General features: G+C 55.1%; 2 protein-coding genes and 1 long non-coding RNA gene across 14 annotated transcripts in view; 1 reads left to right on the top strand and 2 right to left on the bottom strand.

Annotated features, from left to right (window-relative positions):
* The window catches only part of D2HGDH (D-2-hydroxyglutarate dehydrogenase), a 30,071-nt gene extending 28,038 nt beyond the window's left edge, over positions 1 to 2,033 (bottom strand). For 3 of the 9 annotated variants that reach the window (XR_011439889.1, XR_011439888.1, XM_023642808.2), the window contains exon 1: positions 1,893 to 2,026. The gene's annotated coding sequence lies outside the window, so the exon portion shown is untranslated. Of the gene's footprint in view, positions 1 to 1,674; positions 1,823 to 1,892 lie in introns of those variants that run through there. The other 6 variants (XM_070270757.1, XM_070270759.1, XM_023642810.2 and 3 more) reach the window with 5 other exon arrangements.
* Position 2,034: 1 nt separating this feature from the next.
* On the top strand, positions 2,035 to 6,577 carry LOC138924750 (uncharacterized). Its single transcript, XR_011439896.1, has 2 exons — positions 2,035 to 2,228; positions 3,124 to 6,577. It is a non-coding gene; the product is annotated as an uncharacterized lncRNA (long non-coding RNA).
* Positions 4,474 to 18,891, bottom strand: part of ING5 (inhibitor of growth family member 5) — a 25,990-nt gene continuing 11,572 nt past the window's right edge. For 2 of the 4 annotated variants that reach the window (XR_011439891.1, XR_011439892.1), the window contains exons 6-9: positions 11,017 to 11,152; positions 10,772 to 10,833; positions 8,327 to 8,448; positions 4,474 to 8,019 (exon numbers count right to left, since the gene is read on the bottom strand). Coding sequence is in view for 2 of the 4 variants with exons in the window: in XM_023642807.2 (XP_023498575.1) it covers positions 7,977 to 8,019; positions 10,772 to 10,833; positions 11,017 to 11,152 (241 nt within the window). In the remaining 2 variants the exon portion in view is untranslated. The remainder of the gene's footprint in view (positions 8,020 to 8,326; positions 8,449 to 10,771; positions 10,834 to 11,016; positions 11,153 to 18,891) is intronic. The other 2 variants (XM_023642807.2, XM_070270764.1) reach the window with 1 other exon arrangement.

Raw genomic sequence — 18,891 nt, 5'->3', positions numbered from 1 at the left:
CGACGATAGAATGGTCAGGGGTCATTGTGCCTCAGCACCTGGCGCTCAGACAACCTGAGTCAGCCCCTGGGGCGGTGGTGTTGGCATGGGTTCACACCCGACCTGGGACCTCAGGCAAATGGACAGCCTCTCTGTGCCCGGACACGGCCCCTGCCTCACAGTCGGGTGAGAACTAAAGGCACCAGGAACGGCGGCCCTCACGGTTAGGGGGAACGCGGGGCAGGTGAGCGAGCTCAGGCCAGGACCCGGGCCCAGGACCCCCGACAGGGACCAGGAATTCTGGTTATGGATGTCAGGCCAGCCCACGAGGGACAAGGGTCAGCCGGGCGGGGACTACCAGGCCAGGAAGCACCCCCCAGGGAAGAAAAGGCTCTTCCGGGTCGACCTGAGGCTCCTCCAGGACCCGGAGGCACACCCCCAGCCTCCTCCCCCTGAGGATCCCCCCCAGGCTCAGACCCCTGAGGATCCCCCCCCAGGCTCAGACCCCTGAGGAGCTCCCCCAGGCTCCACCCCTGAGGATCCCCCCCATCTCAAACCCCTGAGGTGTCCCGAGGCTCAGACCCCTGAGGAACGCCCCCCATCTCAAACCCCTGAGGAAGCCCCCCAGGCTCAGACCCCTGAGGAACCCATCTCAAACCCCTGAGGAACCCCCCATCTCAAACCCCTGAGGAACCCTCCATCTCAAACCCCTGAGGAACCCCCCATCTCAAACCCCTGAGGCGTCCTGAGGCTCAGACCCCTGAGGAAGGCCCCCCATCTCAAACCCCTGAGGAAGCCCCCCAGGCTCAGACCCCTGAGGAACCCATCTCAAACCTCTGAGGAACCCCCCATCTCAAACCCCTGAGGAACCCTCCATCTCAAACCCCTGAGGAACCCCCCATCTCAAACCCCTGAGGCGTCCTGAGGCTCAGACCCCTGAGGAAGGCCCCCCATCTCAAACCCCTGAGGAATGCCCCCAGGCTCAGACCCCTCAGGAACGCCCCCCATCTCAAACCCCTGAGGAATGCCCCCGGGCTCAGACCCCTCAGGAACGCCCCCCATCTCAAACCCCTGAGGAATGCCCCCGGGCTCAGACCCCTCAGGAACGCCCCCCTTCTCAAACCCCTGAGGAACCCCCCCAGGCTCAGACCCCTGAGGAACCCCCCCAGGCTCAGACCCCTAAGGAACCCCCCATCTCAAACCCCTGAGGAACCCCCCCAGGCTCCACCCCTGAGGATCCCCCCCATCTCAAACCCCTGAGGCGCCCCCAGGCTCAGACCCCTGAGGAACCCCCCATCTCAAACCCCTGAGGTGCCCCCAGGCTCAGACCCCTGAGGAACCCTCCATCTCAAACCCCTGAGGAACCCCCCCAGGCTCAGACCCCTGAGGAACCCCCTATCTCAGACCCCTGAGGAACCCCCCCAGGCTCAGACCCCTGAGGCGCCCCGAGGCTCAGACCCCTGAGGAACGCCCCCCAGGCTCAGACCCCTGAGGAACCCCCTATCTCAGACCTCTGAGGAACCCCCCATCTCAAACCCCTGAGGAACGGTCCCCAGGCTCAGACCCCTGAGGCGCCCCGAGGCTCAGACCCCTGAGGAACGCCCCCCAGGCTCGAACCGCCGAGGGGCCCCCAGGCTGGACCCTTTAGGAACCTCTCTGCCAGGCTCCACCCCTAATGAACGCCCCAAGGCTCACTCTCCAGAGAACCCCCCAGGCTCGACCCCGGGACGCTCGTCTCCGAGGACGCCGGGCGCGCGCACGGCTTCCACGATCACGTGACGCCGCGCAGGGTCCGATCGAGGACTGCGCCTGCGCTCGCTGCCCCCCAACCCGCTCGCGCCCGCCCGCCGCTCGGGACCCGCCACACCCGGCCCCTCAGCCTAGACCCCGGGGGGTTGCGCGCGCGCACTCACGTCCGCGTCCCCGTCTCAGCGGCCGCCGGGCCTAGCGCCGCCAGAGCCAGAGTGGGCGGGGAGGCGGGACTGAGCCTGCGCACCGGCGCCCCTCAGGCCCCGCCCCTGTGCCCTCCCGGCTCCGCCCCACGTCCTTCAGGCACCGCCCCCATGTCGCCTAGGCCACGCCCCTGCCACGCCCCCTGTGTCCTCCAGCGTCCTGGTGCAGGGTCCATCTTCCACTGGGCGAGGACAGCGGCCTTGACCCGTGTCCGGCACCGCCCAGCAAGGGTCCCAGCTCCCACCCCTTCCCCAAGGGCCAGCCCCGGCGTGGTCTGCCCCGAGTGGCCTCAGAGGGTAACTCCCCACTCCCTTGTCCTGGGGTGTGGGCAAGGGTTCTCCGCCCCCCGCCCAGGGGTCTCTGGCTCCTCGGAGGGCTCTCTGACTGCCCCTAGGGACTCAGGCTCCTCCAGGGGCGTCTGGTTCCCCCAGGGACTCTGGCTGCCCCTCCGGTCAAAGATCAGGCATCCCTGCAGGTTGGGTACCCACTGCAGGCAGAACCCGGGGAGGCTCCGAAAGCCGCCTATCCCAGCAGCGGGAACGTTTTCCTGAACAAAACCCCGGCCTGGGACTCAAGTGCGGGGCCCTCACAGGGGCTGGGCCGGGGCCGGGTGACCCGGGCTGCAGGAAGGGAAGAGCCAGCCTCTCAGGACTGCTGCAGGTTCCGCCTGCAGCCCCGCAGCTCTAACGTGCCCTTTGAATTCTGCTCCGTGGGGCCCGTTAGGCTTTGCCCCCGGAGGCACCGAAGGAGACAGGCAGGGAGGAGGGAACCTGCTGGCCTGAGGACATCCCTGTGGCCACACCCCAGCAGCACTGGAGTGCCCAGCCTCATCACTTTCCTCGGGGGTACCAGCAGCAGCGAGGAGCACCCTCCCCTCAGACATCTGAGTCCCAGCTCCATGGCACACCCCCTTTCCTGAGCTCCTGAGGCCCCCGGAACCAGCCAAATAACACCTGTTCCTGGGGTGGCTGAGTCCCAGCCCTGGAGGGGCGCTTGGCCTTCCTCAGAGCCCCTCCTCCAAACTGCCAAATCCAGAAACTCGCACTTCCTCACTGTGCCACCCCCAGACTTAGGGTGGTAGGTGCTTCCTGCAATTATTCTGTTACCCCAGTGCTCCCTTTTTGCTTTTTCAGCTCTCCAATCTCCTAAACTGTTAAAATAACTAATGTGGTTTCTGTCTTCCTGATACAGTGCCTGGTACCCAGAGTAGGTTCACCTCCCACCCTCCGGCTCCTGCTGGTCTTCCTGAGGCCTCGCCAGTACTTGCCTGGCTCACCCAATTCCGTATGTCATCAGCGGAGCAGACAGGAGGGACACTGTGTGGGATGCTGAGATAACGATTTGCTGTCTGGCCAGCAGAGAGCAGGAGAGTTCCCATGACCCTGAGGCAGCACTGAAGGTGTACCGGGCTGAACAGATGCATGGCGGCGATCCTGGCCAACTGGCATGGAGGACAAGCCCGTGCCAGATCAGTACCTGCAGGTCACGTGCCAAGAGGGTGCTGACTGGTAACAGTGGTAACAATGCCATGTCTGGAACAGCAGCTGCAGCTGGGGTCATCCCCTACGTCTTCAATAAACTACATTGCCTAAGATCTGCCCAGGTTCTTCACAGGTAAATTAATGGGATGTGCTAAGTACACCACCACTACATCTTCCCAAGGATGTGTTTCACCTTTGGATTACTATCCTGGCAGGGAGAGGACGTTCCAGACACTTCTACCTGACGCTGCCTACCACAATGGCCCTTGCTCACAGGTCAATGTGGGCATTCTGCCAGTGGTCAAGTGTGTCTATGTCAGTGTCACACTCAGGCACAGGGAAGATAACCACAGAGGGGTCTGTGTACCCACTCAGACAAAAGTTACTGATCACCTGATCGCCATAGGCCCTCACTCTGACTAGTACCAGGGGCCTCTTGGATCCGGGGGAATCAGTATCCACGCCTCTTCCCAGGCAATCACCAGAACAAACGGCTGCAGCTTCCCTGGGAGCGCTGGGGAACAGTGCGTGCGGGGGCAGCATCACAGGCCCTTCGTCCAGAACCTCGGCCTCCCCTTCCAGCGAGGACCCACGTCTGTGAGTCGGTTTTCATCTGGAAAATGGGTGAGAGGCTGTGCCTCTCCATGATAGTGACCAAGTTGGGCTTCTGGACCCTGACCATTAACGCTCCTCAAGGAAATGTCCTAAGAACTATTTAGTTGCCAAAGGGGTCTTGACACCTCTGCATATCTTGGAGGGCAAACCTTCTGTTTCAGAGAAAGCACTTCATGCCTCTGTTAAGGGACCCGTAGCATTCTCATCTACACACACACCTTTCTTGTGAGCTTGGGGACCAACTTCTGATGCTACCACACAGCTGAGGCCTAGAGATGGCCACTGACTAAGGTGAGGCCCAGGATCCCACCCAGGCACATGGCCAGCAAAACAACTCTCTCCAGTTCACAGCGTGTCCCTCCAAAATTCAACGTAGGAGAGCCTTACCCTCTGCAGAGAGAGCACTGAAGTTTTATCATTTCCTGAAATGATGCATTCTCAAATGTTTATTCCAAAAAATACTTTATTTATTAAACAATATATCCATAATCTATAACATGATCCAAAAATACAGATATACATCTTTACATTATTTAATAAAAAGATTTACAATATTATCTTTCCTTTACAAAGGGAACATAGATAATAATTCCTTGAAAATAAAATGTAACATTCATGTTAAAGCTGCATCATCTTTTTGGATGAAATGTGGTAAAGGTGAACACCACAGGATACCTCCGTAGGGAGAAAGAAACCTCATGGAGTGCTCTCCTGAAGGAGAATGTTTTTCTTAGACTTCTTTTTAAAATTCCTCTCAGCACAAGTATGAAGACCAATCACTGTTCACTAAAAGCTGAGGAAAACTTTCAATCTTCAATGCCCTAAGTGTCCGAATCCTGGATGGGGCAGACCCTGGCTGTGGCCAGATGGGGAAGCTGCTCTCTGGACAGCGTTATTGCTCGAGGCAGTCCCTGCCAAGGGCTGCGGGACGGTCAGGAGGCAGAGCGCAGCGTGGCGTGGGGACAGGGCTGACACAGAGCTGGCCGTCGTCCCCATGCATCCCAGCAAAACCCTGCCTGGGCAGGCTGGAAGCCACCTGGCTCCTATGGCGCTGGCCAGTATAAGCTTCAAGTCCAACTGCCTGGGGGCCCCAGCCTGCTCAGTGGGGACAGTCACAGGGGCCTCGGCTCAGGGGTTGTATCCCAGCCAACACCTCTACCAGGGCAGCCCCAGATGTAGGGGGCTCCGCTTAACAAATGGTTTCTATTAGCACAGCACATGCTCCCCCACAGGGAGACGAGAGGTTTCTCAAATTGCTGACCGCGAACAAGGAAAGTGATTCTGCTCTCAACAAGGTACTTCTTCCCTTACAAGCGGACCCCACAGCCATGGGGGGCCCTCTCTTTCGGCTCAGATAAGCTGCAAGAGTGACCCACTGGGCCCAGCCCAGAATGCCTCAACCCCAGGGATGGGGTTGGCTCCACAGCCGCCTCCAGGATCACATCTGGCACCTGGCAGGCAGGGACAGGGGATCTGGCCTGAATCACCCCCAGGACAAAGGCGGCCAGGCCCCGTGGAGCAATCCCCGGATGGTGCAAGCAGCATGGGCTCCTGCCACCCCCGCTGGGCTGGAGCCAGGCCAGGTGGCATGACATTCTTTCCCAACCAGCCACTGAGTCTCTCCCCAGTGTGCAGATGGTACTAGCGGTCAGGAAAGGCATTCGGTCACACTCCAAACAACGATCCAGGGAGCCTTCCTGTTCTGCCCATGTTTTCTGCTTTCTCCAAAGCTATAAGCATATTACTTAGGGGACATTATTGTAACTGCAAAAGTAAACACTAGGAATAGATCACAGAAATGTAAACAACGGTCAACACATGGGGTGTGACAGTGACACGCAGGGCAACATCATTGAACTTAAAAGCTTAAGACGGAGAAGTTGGTCGTCTTTCCTGGGAAACGACCAAGGCCTCGGGAAACCAGAGACGACTGAAACTGAACCAGCCAGCAACCTCCATCCACAAACAACGGTGTCTTCCCGGGATGATGGCGGTGTGACGCGTTCAGAGATGAAGCACAAATATTAATTAGCTTCCACAGAATCCTCACTAACCTACTATACTTACCTAGCCTCTCCACAAAAACTGGTGAAAGAGCGTAGAAAAAAATATCTCCACAAGTTATTCCCCACAATCTTTACACACCTGTGTTAACAAAAATCTAAGTTACTAAACACAGACGTGCTTCACGTTCCAGCTGTGGCTGAGACCGAAGGACGTGTGCTGGCCAGCACTCACGTGGATGCCTCCCCAGGCCCTTCTTTCTGAGCAGCAGGAAGGATTGGTTCTGAGAAGGCTCATCAGGCCTGGGGACCCACAGGGATGGCAGTGGCAGCTGCTGACCCTTCCCCTAACCACCCAGCTCAAGACTGAAAGGGTTGAGCCCGCAATCATTTGGGAGCAAGTCCTGTCCCTCAGCTCACTCTAGAAAGGACAGCAGTTCCAATCCAGCCGGTGCAGCCTGAGACCCGCCGAGACCCGCCAAGACCCGCTGGCGCAGATTCCAGCCGGACCCCGACTGCCCTGACATTCTGCCTTCATTCGCCAAATATTAACTTACATTGTGGGGAGCAGCCCGTCTAGAACACAGCTTACAAGGTCCTTTCTGCTTCATTTCCTCTCCTTGGTGAAATATTAGAGGACAGGAGGACTATTAACACTCAGTACTAAGGCCATCAGGAGGAGGCAGGCGTATCCCTCCAGATGACCCTCCTCAGAAAGGGAACAGGGTTCCTCCTAAACTGGGAATCTCACATCTCGACTCTATCTCATGGATTTCTTTTTCTGGCACGAGGACAGAAACAGGTCTCCATTCTTCAGGAATCTTCTGACTTCTCTAGACACATGCTGGAGGGTTTCAGAGCGTGCAAGGACACTCTCCGAAGTCACATTTTAGGTACCATCACAAATGGATCTCAACACACCAAATGTACGCTGTTTCCCCCAACCATGACCAAAAAGTCGGTTCAAAATCGGTTTGCTAGAGGCTGACTAAACAGAAAGTACACTCTAGTTTCCTAGTTTCATTCCAGAACTGCTATTGTGGACAAGAAACTCACAAATCATATCACATAATTGTAGTCCCTCAGACAGGAGCTGCTGATCTGTGTGTAACATGGACAGGTTCAACCTCAGCTCTTGGCAGACTGGACTCACTTCATATACACAAACACCCACAATCTTCATGCTATTATGATAATTTCATCTTCACAGTAAAAACGTCAGGAATTCCCAGAGAAATGGAACATCAGCCCATCTGCCACGCTGTCTCTCATCGGTGCTGCTGCTGCTGGTAACCGACAGCCCGTTCGCTAATGAAGAGCCGTTTCCTCCAGGTGAAACCCTCCCGGAGGGAACTGGGAGTCCAGACGGAAAGGCAGTGTGCAGCGAGGCAGAGACCTCCTCCTGCAGAGGACCCAGCCCTTCCCGGGCGAGTCACCGGCTAGGGGCAGTGCCAGGCAGGGAGGCTGCCGCGTCAGCCCCACACCCGCACGCCACACCGCGCGAGACAGACGTGCTCACAGTGGTGCTGCAGCCCTGGGGCAGACCCAGGAGACTGCGGGCGGCCACTCAAGGCTCACACCTCTAGCTGCAAAGGGATGGCAGTGTACCAGGCGGGAAGGTTCCCAGTGCCCCCGCACTCCGCACGCACGCGCCCATGGAAGTCCCTTGGGCTACTGGGTGTGACGGCCGTGCTCGGTGCCGGGGGGCTGTACAAACAGTCATGAGACAAAAGTCACCAGGGCGGGTCCCCGTAAGATCGCTTCTCTGTGCAAACAGGGCTCAGGTGGACTCTTGTTTGTCTTAGGAAATATCCAGAATTACAACTGGCCATTGAGTTATTAAATATCATTCAAAACAAGGTAGTTTTAAAATGAAGATAAAATATTGCAACATGAATGGAGGAGCATATTGACTCGCTCTTCTGGGCCGGCATCGGCCGCCTCCTCACTTCTTCTTCCTCCTTTCCTGGACGCACCGGGGACAGAACCTGGGACAAGAAAGGCACACCGATGAGCCGTTTGTGTGCAGAAGGCCCAGACCCCGCCTCCCCCAGTCTCCCAGGAGGGCTGGACACCGGTGGAGCAGTGCCAGACGAGAGACTCATAAGGAGAGAGCGCACAGCTCCGTGGGGAAGGGTCTCCCACGCGAGCCGCTCTAACACGTCTGTTCTGAAGTTGACAGATGCCAGTCAATGAGCAAAATCGTTGACACACGAGCATCCTCTTGACCAGGTTAATCACTGTTCCTTGAGCGACACCAGGGTCACCAGTGATCAAAATGGAGATGACACTCACACTCAAGCGGGTGGACTGCAGGTGCTGACGGCCAGGTGTGAGTAGAGGATGGCCTGGCACGCTTAAGCAGGTGAGCAAAGGGTCCCAGCCTCCGTCCTGCACAGTCGAGTGGGCACTGGAATCTGCAGGATTGACAAGTGCTCCCTGGTGACCCTGGGCAAGCAAGTCCAACACAGGGAGCTGCTCTTGGGGACTCCTGGACCCTGGCAGCCACTAATGACACAAGGGGACATTTCCACACTGGTTTCCGCCTGAGCCGTCCTGAGCTCCCCAGGCAGGAGGCAGCTGATTTGCATATGAGTGAGCTCCCCAGGCCCAAAACCACCACTCATAGCATCCTGTCTGTGCCAGTGAGCGAGTGCTGAGCACGTCCCTGCCCTGGCCCAGCCCCAGAGAAGGCAACGCTCCCCAGGCGAACGTGCTCACAGCAGGCTCACGGTGCACGAACATGTCAGTCAAAGAGCTTAAATCTTCCTGAACAGGGGAAGCCTGTGAACTTCCTGGGTCTCTAAAAGGACCACAGAGAAGCCAGGAGTCAGATGGCAGGGGTGGAGCCCGACCAGGCCTCCCAGGCTCCGTATGTCCTGCTACTAGACTCTTCCACCTGAAGTCCTGCAAACAACTCAAACCCACCACGTCCAAAACCAAACTCAAATCAAACCTCCCTGCCTCGTGCCGTGGCGCCAGCCAGCAGCACGTCCCCTCTGTCAGCGCAGGGACCCCGTCCATCACAAGCCGAGCCTGCCCCAGCCACTGGCCTCCTCAGCCCAGCACGTCCCCTCTGTCAGCGCAGGGGCCCCGTCCATCACAAGCCGAGCCTGCCCCAGCCACTGGCCTCCTCAGCCCAGCACGTCCCCTCTGTCAGCGCAGCGGCCCCGTCCATCACAAGCCGAGCCTGCCCCAGCCACTGGCCTCCTCAGCCCAGCACGTCCCCTCTGTCAGCGCAGGGACCCCGTCCATCACAAGCCGAGCCTGCCCCAGCCACTGGCCTCCTCAGCCCAGCACGTCCCCTCTGTCAGCGCAGGGACCCCGTCCATCACAAGCCGAGCCTGCCCCAGCCACTGGCCTCCTCAGCCCAGCACGTCCCCTCTGTCAGCGCAGCGGCCCCGTCCATCACAAGCCGAGCCTGCCCCAGCCACTGGCCTCCTCAGCCCAGCACGTGCCCTCTGTCAGCGCAGGGACCCCGTCCATCACAAGCCGAGCCTGCCCCAGCCACTGGCCTCCTCAGCCCAGCATGTCCCCTCTGTCAGCGCAGCGGCCCCGTCCATCACAAGCCGAGCCTGCCCCAGCCACTGGCCTCCTCAGCCCAGCACGTCCCCTCTGTCAGCGCAGCGGCCCCGTCCATCACAAGCCGAGCCTGCCCCAGCCACTGGCCTCCTCAGCCCAGCACGTCCCCTCTGTCAGCGCAGCGGCCCCGTCCCTCACAAGCCGAGCCTGCCCCAGGCACTGGCCTCCTCAGCCCAGCACGTCCCCTCTGTCAGCGCAGCGGCCCCGTCCATCACAAGCCGAGCCTGCCCCAGCCACTGGCCTCCTCAGCCCAGCGAGCCACCCAGTTCTGCCAGCTCCGCCCAAGGCACCTCCTGCAGACCCCTCCTCAAGTCCTCGTCACCCACGCCACGGGGCGCTGTCAGGGCCTGCTGTGTGACTTCTCAGCCTCCCCCATGTGTCCCAGTGCCAAGGGGGCTGCCCACCAGGACCACACGTGGCTCCGAGACATGCGAGCACCGCCACGTCCACTGTCACTCACTGAAGACCCAGGATGACACAGTCCGTCCAGGGTTTCTATTGTCCCTCTGTCCACACATCAGCAAATCCATCCCTACAGGAAACCGGCCGCTACACACACGAACAAGGAGGGTAGTATTTCCAGGATCTCGCTTGAGAACATACGTCTGCTTTTACCACATTGAACAAAACCAGGTTTTCATTTCAATGAAATCTCAGGAACAATACAAAAGCTGCCGCTGCTGGCTGAACGCAAGGACCAAGCACGCAGCGGAAGTCTTGCTGCACGTCATCTCAAGCAGACAAGCCCTTTGCAGACAGCAAGCTCCAGCCTGCACCCAGGTCACAATTTCCTTAATGCTCTTCACGTTTGCTCAAAACGTGCCCAGGGGAAAGAACCCCTTGTTTCTCACTTTCATGTACCATCATCTTTACCTCACTCAAAATAATCAGAATGGCCATTCTTCAGGAGAATGGTAGAAATGTACGTATTATGCAAACGTAATGGGAGACTCGACCCTGGGTCAGAGGGCATAGGTGTCCCTCTGCCAGCTCAGCCCCAGGACCAAGACTGGTGCCATGACAGGGGACCAAGTTCCCAAGGCCACGCTCAGAGTGCCCCAGGCCACGGTGAGGAAAGTCCCACCAGGCCAGCCACATGGCCCAGTTCTGGAGGGAAGCAGCGCACTCAATACCCACGGGCCAGGGACACATACTGACCATTTTCCTTTGGGTTTCGTGGTCAGGTCCACACAGGCGAAGTGAAACCACTCGATGGGACACTGCAAGGCGAAGGGAAGAGGCACAGTCAGCACTCTGCGTGCTGGGTGTGCCAGACACACAGAAAGACAGGAGCCGCCCCACCCCAACGAGAGAGCGGGCATCCCACAGGCGGATGCCGCAGCTTCTGGGTTTCCCACCACGCGTCCTGCAGCCATACCGCCTTGGCACGCCCTGACACTCACATCTGGATTGTCACAGCCTATCATCTCCCCGTAGGACACCTGGTGGCACAGGCAGTAGGTGGGCTCGTTTGGGTCCACAGGCATGTCCAGCACGTCAGAGGGATGCACGGATAGGATGGTGTCTGTGAACTCAGACCTGCGGGGAAACAACAGCAGTGAGCAACAGATGGTGGGGACGTATTGCCCCCCGCAAGGTGCCAGACAAGGACATGGGGGTGTGGAGGCGGTGAAATGGCATGAAGTTGGAAGAGTGCTCACCACATAGCATAGGGGTCCAGTCTAGGTCCCTCCATCTGGACAGGACCTGCTGCCTGGGCTCCCCGCCCACGGCCCCAGACAGACCCTCCTGGGGGCCCTCTCCCGCCCAGAGCAGCACACATCACCACCCACCCACAGACAGGTGGCAACATGTGAGAACCCTGGCTGGGTCCCAGTCCAGACGGGTCTAGGCGTCTGATCGGCCCTGCCTTCACCAGCTCTCCCAGTATCTGCACCTCCTCCCACGAGAAGGGCCAGCATGTCCCCATCACATGTTCACACGGCAGCTTCGCCCCATGGCACCCACCCGCTCCCCTCACCCTCCCTCAAGCTCTAAAGCTCAGGAGCCCACCACACCTACTCAGCTGCCCACCCACCAGCGGGCCCACCTCTGACCGCACGCCAGTGACACAGGCCTCTCGCACTCCCCCACCCCCACAGCACCCCCCGGGGCTCAAACCAGCGCTGGCCGGAATCCTGCCCTGCCCGCACCACCCTCCAAATCTGCTGCCGGCAGCCCTCTGCTGAGCGAGAGGGAGAGGGAGCACAACCTGCACCTGGGTTACAGGGAAAGGACTGGGGGGAATCCACTCTTAAGGATTTCAGCACTTTTCACATAAAGCTGCAAGCTGCAGACCACTATAGACACTATGACCCCGTCAGCACAGAAACAAAACCTGCCCTACACCCCTCTCCAAACCAAGAATACACACGCGCATCAAACACGTCTGTGACAGCGAGCAACACGAGGACGGCGGCAGCGCAGGCCCCCAGCGTGAGCACAACCCCCGACCCGACCTCCGCTCCCCATGTGAGCACCGCCCACGAGGCGCTGGGCCAGTGTGCCTTCCCCTTCGCAGGTAATCCACTTCTGTCTCTGCGGACAGACAGGACTTTCTCTTTGTATCTGAAGTCCGGGAGCGTCACACAGACGTGCCCTGGCCCACATGCTTTCAACACTGCTTCAAGCAAGTCACAAGCAGTCCTTGAGGCTGGGACATGGTTCCCTGGCTTTCCATGGCCACCCAGAGTCCTCGCCCCAGCCTGACACTCTGCTTCTCACCGCCCCCCGGTCTCTGTCCTGCCCTCAGCGGCCCGGGTGCTTGCCGCGCATGCTCCTTGCAGAGCCTCCTGGGAGCCACCCACGGACACACTAGGGACACTCTCTTTGTGCTGCTCTCGCTTCTCTGCACTGACGTCACAGCTGTTCTGCGGTTCTGCCTGCAAAACTCAACCAAACTTTCGCACCTGGAGCTGCCACTTGACCTGCACCCGTCACCCCCAGTACAGTGGCACTGGCCAGACCCAAGCGGCAGCAGGAGAGGCTGGAAAAGTGGAGGGGACCACCTGGCAAGGATACCAGCCAGCCAGCAAGGAGGCTGGGGACTGCCCCTGCCTCAGCTCTCCAGTCTCACCAAGGGGCTCCGGGGTGGGAGGGCGGTGCGCGCTGCTGCTACCCCAGAAGGAAGCAGGCAGGAGGTCACGGGGAGCCCCCTCCCATGCCTGAACCCCACACTGTGCTTCGCAAGCACTTCAGGGAGCCCCCCAGCTGGAGCAGCTGCTCGGCCAAGCTTTGGGATTCCAGGGCCTGCAGGAGGAACTGCCCCTGCGTCCACACACACGTCCTGCTGTGCCACAGCAGCCCTGGCCGGGCAGGTCCCTGGGACGGTGACAGTGCAGTCAGGCAGCCTCGGCCAGCAGGACTCCACAGATGGGCCAGGGTGACGTCTGTGAGGTCTGCGAACATGCCACCCTAGGAAGGCCCTCCCTGCCTGTCTCAGGGGCGCCCTTCAGAGTCCCCCAGTGGGGAAGACAGAACCTGCAGCAGGCAAGGTGCTCTGAAAACCACAGCAGTACCCAAAAGTGGGCTGTGAGGCCCAGAGCAGATGGGACAAAGCAGGCGTACAAGAGCTCCCAGCCTGCATGACAGGCGCTCCCCGCCAGGCCTCAGCGCCACATCCTCAGAGACACACCACCCTACACCCACCTGCAGGCAGGCCAGGGTTGGAGTTCATCGGCCTTTTCCCAAGATGCTCTTTCTGACCCCAGCACTGCCCTCGCATCCCCCGGAGATGGCATGCAGGGCACCCAAGCTCAGATGTCAGAGCCAGATTTCAAGGCAGGCCTTGGTGCCCCTCACTTCAGCCGGCCTCTCTGGCCAGTCCCGACAACAGAAAAACAGGACAGTGACAGCACTGCCACTCAGGGTGGCCATGGAGAGGAAATGGATTCACACAGAAGCACCAGGTCCAGCCCAACTCGCCAAGGCGCTCCCCAAACGTCACCACCTGTGACATTCCCCTTCTTGTCTGTGGCTGCAGCCAGCCCAGCAGGAAGGCCGGGGGCGGGGCCGAGCCACTGGCCTCCTCAGCACTATCAGGCAGCGGTCAGCAGCGCACACACCATCACAGCCCAGTCGGGGGAAAGGCTGCATGCCCCGGCCATCTCCAGTGCATCTGCAAAGATGGCTGCAAGACATGTGGGTCATCCCTGAGGTCTCTGAGGCAGGCCAGGTGCACAGCCCTCAGGGAGCTCCAGCCACACCAGGCAGCTGGAGTCTTGTTCCCTCCGAGAGGACCGGGGGTGAGGAAGACACAAATGAGAAGGCCTGCTCTTCCCCAGGAAAGACGAGGTGTGCCTTCAGGTCTGAGCAGGAAGGAGCAGGAAGACTCATAACTCTGCCAAACCCAACAAATTGCTAAAACCACATTTCAAAGACGTACAGCCACCGGTACTTCAAGAGGCAACACACACGGCAGCTGTGACCCCACAGTCCACTTACTGAACCTGAGGGCCATGCAGAGGCGGCAGAGCGACAGGAAGGCAGAGCGCGGATTCTGGCTGCGTCCTCGGGGAAGGGGCCTGCCTCCGACACAGCAGCCCCCCTCCAGGACTTCGCTGACTGTGGAAGCAGCACGAGCAGGAGGCGAGAGAAGAAAGCTAAACATCGCCCAAGCAGTGACCAGCCCCACAGGCAGTCTCTCAGGAAGCCAAAATGGACTCTCCCAGTTCTCAATCAAGAGCCAGAGAGGGCCTTGCCTCTCAGCCTTTGACACCAGAGGGGGACTGGGTCCGAGTGAATGGGCACCCAGCCTCCACCTGCTCACCCTGCCTGGACCAGAGAGGGGCAAACTCCTGCGGAAGAGCGGGAACTCCACTCTCCATGGTCCTCTTATTCCTAAGGTCAGACAGATGATAAAACAACTATGTGACGTGAAAGGGCAGGAAGACGTGACTGATAATCAAGAGAAGAGCTGGCTAACAGAAGCAGATGCATGGATGACCCAGATGTTAAAATCAGCAGGCTTTAAATAACTTTAAATAGTTATTATAAAGAAATTATGAAAAGATGGATGCAAATATGGAGACTTTTCAAATAGGAACTAAAATCTATTAAAAAAAAAGGAATCAAATGAGTGTTCTAGAACAGAAAGCAATTAGATATGAAATTAACATTTATGATCTCATCCATCTGTAACTGACACAGCCTAAGTGTTCACACAACAATCAGGAACCAAATATCCACCATAAGGCAGATGCTTCCAGTCACCTCTGCAGTAGTCTCATGTCCCGGCAGCTCTACAGAACTTTGGCCTAAACGAGCACACACACAAGACGATGCGTTCCCAGTCAGAGAGGAGGCTGAAGTCCCTGGAGCAAATGAGGGGGAGCACTGTCTAAATGCTCACTGAAGATGCACCATCAAGATTTTATGTCTTAACAGCAAAATCCAGACTCTGGGAAACTTTACAAGTCAAATGGTCTGGGTGTTTCAAAAGGAAAATTGTGAGGAAAAGACAAGGATGGAGAAAAATTTATATATTAAAGAGACTTGAAGAACATACCTAAAAACTAAAAAAAGAAAAAGACTTCTACTTCTGACCATGACAGACTGACAGGTACTGAACCTGCCCTCCTACTGTGACCAACTAGAAACCTGGACAGAAGAGATAAACAACTGTCTTCACACACTGGACAGAAGGCAGCCCAGGACTACCACCCTGAGAGAAGGCACACAAAGAAGGCGAGACCATGGTCATCCGGGCTTTCTGCCTGGAGGTACTTTCCACACTCCAGTCCACGGAGAGGAAAACCGCACAGAGCACGAGTGTCTGGAGCAGAGGAGGGAAAACTCAAAGTTCAGGGAGGGCGAGGCTGCTGGAAGTCTGCCAAGTAATCTACTTGAGGTGTTTGTTTGTTTTAAAGATTTTATTTTTCCTTCTTCTCCCCAAAGCCCCCCAGTACACAGTTGTATATTTTAGTTGTGGGTCCTTCTAGTTGTGGCATGCGGGACGCCGCCTCCACATGGCCTGATGAGCAGTGCTACGTCCGCGCCCAGGATCCGAACCCTGGGCTGCTGAAGCAGAGCGCACGAACTTAACCACTCGGCCACAGGTCCAGCCCCTCTCCTTGAGTTTTTAGCTAAAAACTAAGTTGCCTGTGCACAGGGTGAAAATCCACGAGGTCAGGCAGAGAAACTGGAGCCGTGAGCTGGACAAGTCCCAGAGCTCAGTGCAGGCTGGATGATGTTGGAGTTCCAGCCGAAAGGCAGAGGCCTTGTTAAACACCAAGGCACTCAGAAGAGAACCCAGAAGGTCACACCTTAGCAATAGGGCTTAACCCAGCCGGGAGCAAAGGCGGCCCTGACCCAGGGTTGGTAAAATCTAGCCTGCAGTTGGCTGCCTGTTTCTGTAAATACGGTTTTATTGAAACACAGCCACATCACTCATCTATGTATTTTCTGTGGATGCTTTTGATATAAAACAGCAGAGATGAGTGGTCACAACAGAGACAACATGGCCTGTGAGCCTAAAATATTTTCTGTCTGGCCCTTGAAGAAAAGTTTTCTACAAAGGTTAAAAACAAACCGACAGAGGATGCAGCTCACTCATGGGTGATTACTGACCAAAAGTTTAAAAATAAAAAAATTCAAAACCCATTAAATGAAGACAGCAAAATCCAGATACTCAACAACATAACATTCACACTATCTAGCATCCAATCAAAAATTATTAGATGTGTGAAGAAGCAAGAAAATGTGACATAATCAGGAGAAAAATCAGTCAATTAGAAATAATGTGCCAAATTCATGAAGTCATATACATTAAATATGTACGGCTTTTTGTATGTCAATCATACTTTAGCAAAGTGGTTTTTAAAAAAGAAAAAGAGAAACCTGGAAATAATATAGACAGAATCAGAAGAGAAGGTCTTTAAAAAAAGCTATTGTAAACACACACATTCAAAGATACAAAGGAAAATATGGATGTAATAAGAGAAATGGAAGAAACAAATAGAATTTCTTGAGAAGAAAATGTCTTAAATGAAAATTCACTAGAGGAGATTGAGAGTAAACAAGAAACCAAGAAAGGAAAGACTTGAAGATAAAGTAATAGAAACTATCCATTGGGAGTGGCCTGTGGCGTAGCAGTTAAGTTCGTGTGCTGTGCTTTGGCGGCCGGGGATCACAGGTTCAGATCCTGGGCACAGACCTAGCACCGCTCATCAAGCCATGCTATGGCGGCATCCCATATAAAACAGAGAAAGATTGGCACAGATGTTAGCTCAGTGACAATCTTCCCCACCAAAAAAGAAAAGAAACTATTCAAACAGAAGCATAGAAAGAAAAATGCTGACAAAAAAATAAGCGGAGCCTCAGGAATCTGTGGGAAAATTATCAAGCTAACACACATGTAACTGGAGTCCCATATTTTCCAAATTTGATGCAAACTGTAAACAACAGTTCCAAGAAGCTCAATGAGCTCCAAGCAGAATAAACATACAAAACCCACACCAGGACACATCACTTTAACATTTTGTTAAAAATCAAGTTGCTACAGGGAAATTTTAGAAGCAGCAAAAATAAAGCCACTTACAACAGAAGAACAAAAATAAGAATTATCACTAACTTCACATCAGAATCAGTACAAGATCAAACACAATGGGACATCTTTAGTGCTGAAAGAAAAAAAAAGTCAACCTAAAATTCTATATCCAACAAAAATATCCTTCAAAAATGGAGATGAAATAAACACATTTTCAGAGAAACAAAAACTGAGAAAATTCATCACCAACAGCAGACCTGCACTAGAAAAAATGTTAAAGAAAGTTCTTCCTTTAAAGAGAAATGAGGGGCCAGCCCGGTGGCACAGCAGTTAAGTGCGCACATTCCGCTTCGGCAGCCTGGGGTTCGCCGGTTTGGATCCCGGGTGCGGTCATGGCACTGCTTGGCAGGTCATGCTGTGGCAGGCATCCCACATATAAAGTAGAGGAAGACGGGCATGGATGCTAGCTCAGAGCCAGTCTTCCTCAGCAAAAAGAGGAGGACTGGCAGCAGATGTTAGCTCAGGGCTAATCGTCCTCAATAAATAAATAAATAAAAAGAAATGATACCAGATGGAAATTTGCATCTACATAAAGAAATGAAGGGTACCTGAAATGGTAAATATATGGACTGACTATACAACTTTTTCTCAATTTTAAAATCTGTTTATGATAATCAATGGTTTAGACCTAAAATAGTAACAATAATATATTGTGAGGCTCATATCATATGTAGACGTAAAAGTTTTGACAATTGCACAAAGGACGGGAGGCAGGAAATGGAAGAATACTCATGTAGGTTCTTACATTAAACATGAAATAATATATTATTATTTGAAGTTCATTGAGGTAAGTTAAGGATACAGGGTGTAGACATTAGAACAGTCCTTAAAATAGAATCCTAAAAAAACATGTGATAGTCCAAAAGAAGACAGGAAAGGAAGACATGGGACAGACAACTAATAGCAAGATGGTAAATTTAAATCCAACCATATCACTAATTACGTTAAATCTGAATAGTTGGGGCTGGCCCCGTGGCCGAGTGGTTAAGTTCACGTGCTCCGCTTCAGTAGCCCAGGGGTTCGCAGGATCGGATCCTGGGTGCAGACATGGCACCACTCGTCAGGCCATGTTGAGGCGGCGTCCCACATGCCACAACTAGAAGGACCCACAACTGAAATATACAACTATGTACCGGGGGCTTTGGGAGAAAAAGGAAAAATAAAATCTTTAAAAAAAAAAAAATCTGAATAGTCTATTGCGGTGAAAATGCAGAGAACATCAGACTAGATAAAAAAGCAAGATCCAACTATTTGCTATTAATTTAATTGTGATTTTTAAAAACCTAAATGTGTATGCACCACCAAATAACAGAGCTTCAAAATACATGAAGTAAAAACTGACAGAACAGAAAGGAGAAACAGACAAATCCCTAACTAGAGTTGAAGATTTCAACACCCTTCTCTCGGTAATTTATAGAACAGGTGAACAGAATATCAATAAGGTATAGAAGACTAAACCGCACTATCAACCCCGCGACCCACCTGACATTTACAGAACACCCCACCCAACAGCATGATGATACACACGCTTTTCAAGTTCATACGGACCATCCATCCCCAGCGATCTACCTGACATTTACAGAACACCCCACAACAACAGCATGATAATACACACGCTTTTCAAGTGCATACGGACCATCCATCCCCAGCGACCTACGTGACATTTACAGAACACCCCACAACAACAGCATGATGATACACACGCTTTTCAAGTGCATACGGACCATCCATC

The sequence above is a fragment of the Equus caballus genome, chromosome 6, assembly GCF_041296265.1.
Source record: "Equus caballus isolate H_3958 breed thoroughbred chromosome 6, TB-T2T, whole genome shotgun sequence".
NCBI classification, from domain to species: Eukaryota; Metazoa; Chordata; class Mammalia; order Perissodactyla; family Equidae; genus Equus; species Equus caballus.
This window is presented reverse-complemented; position numbering and strand designations above follow the sequence as displayed.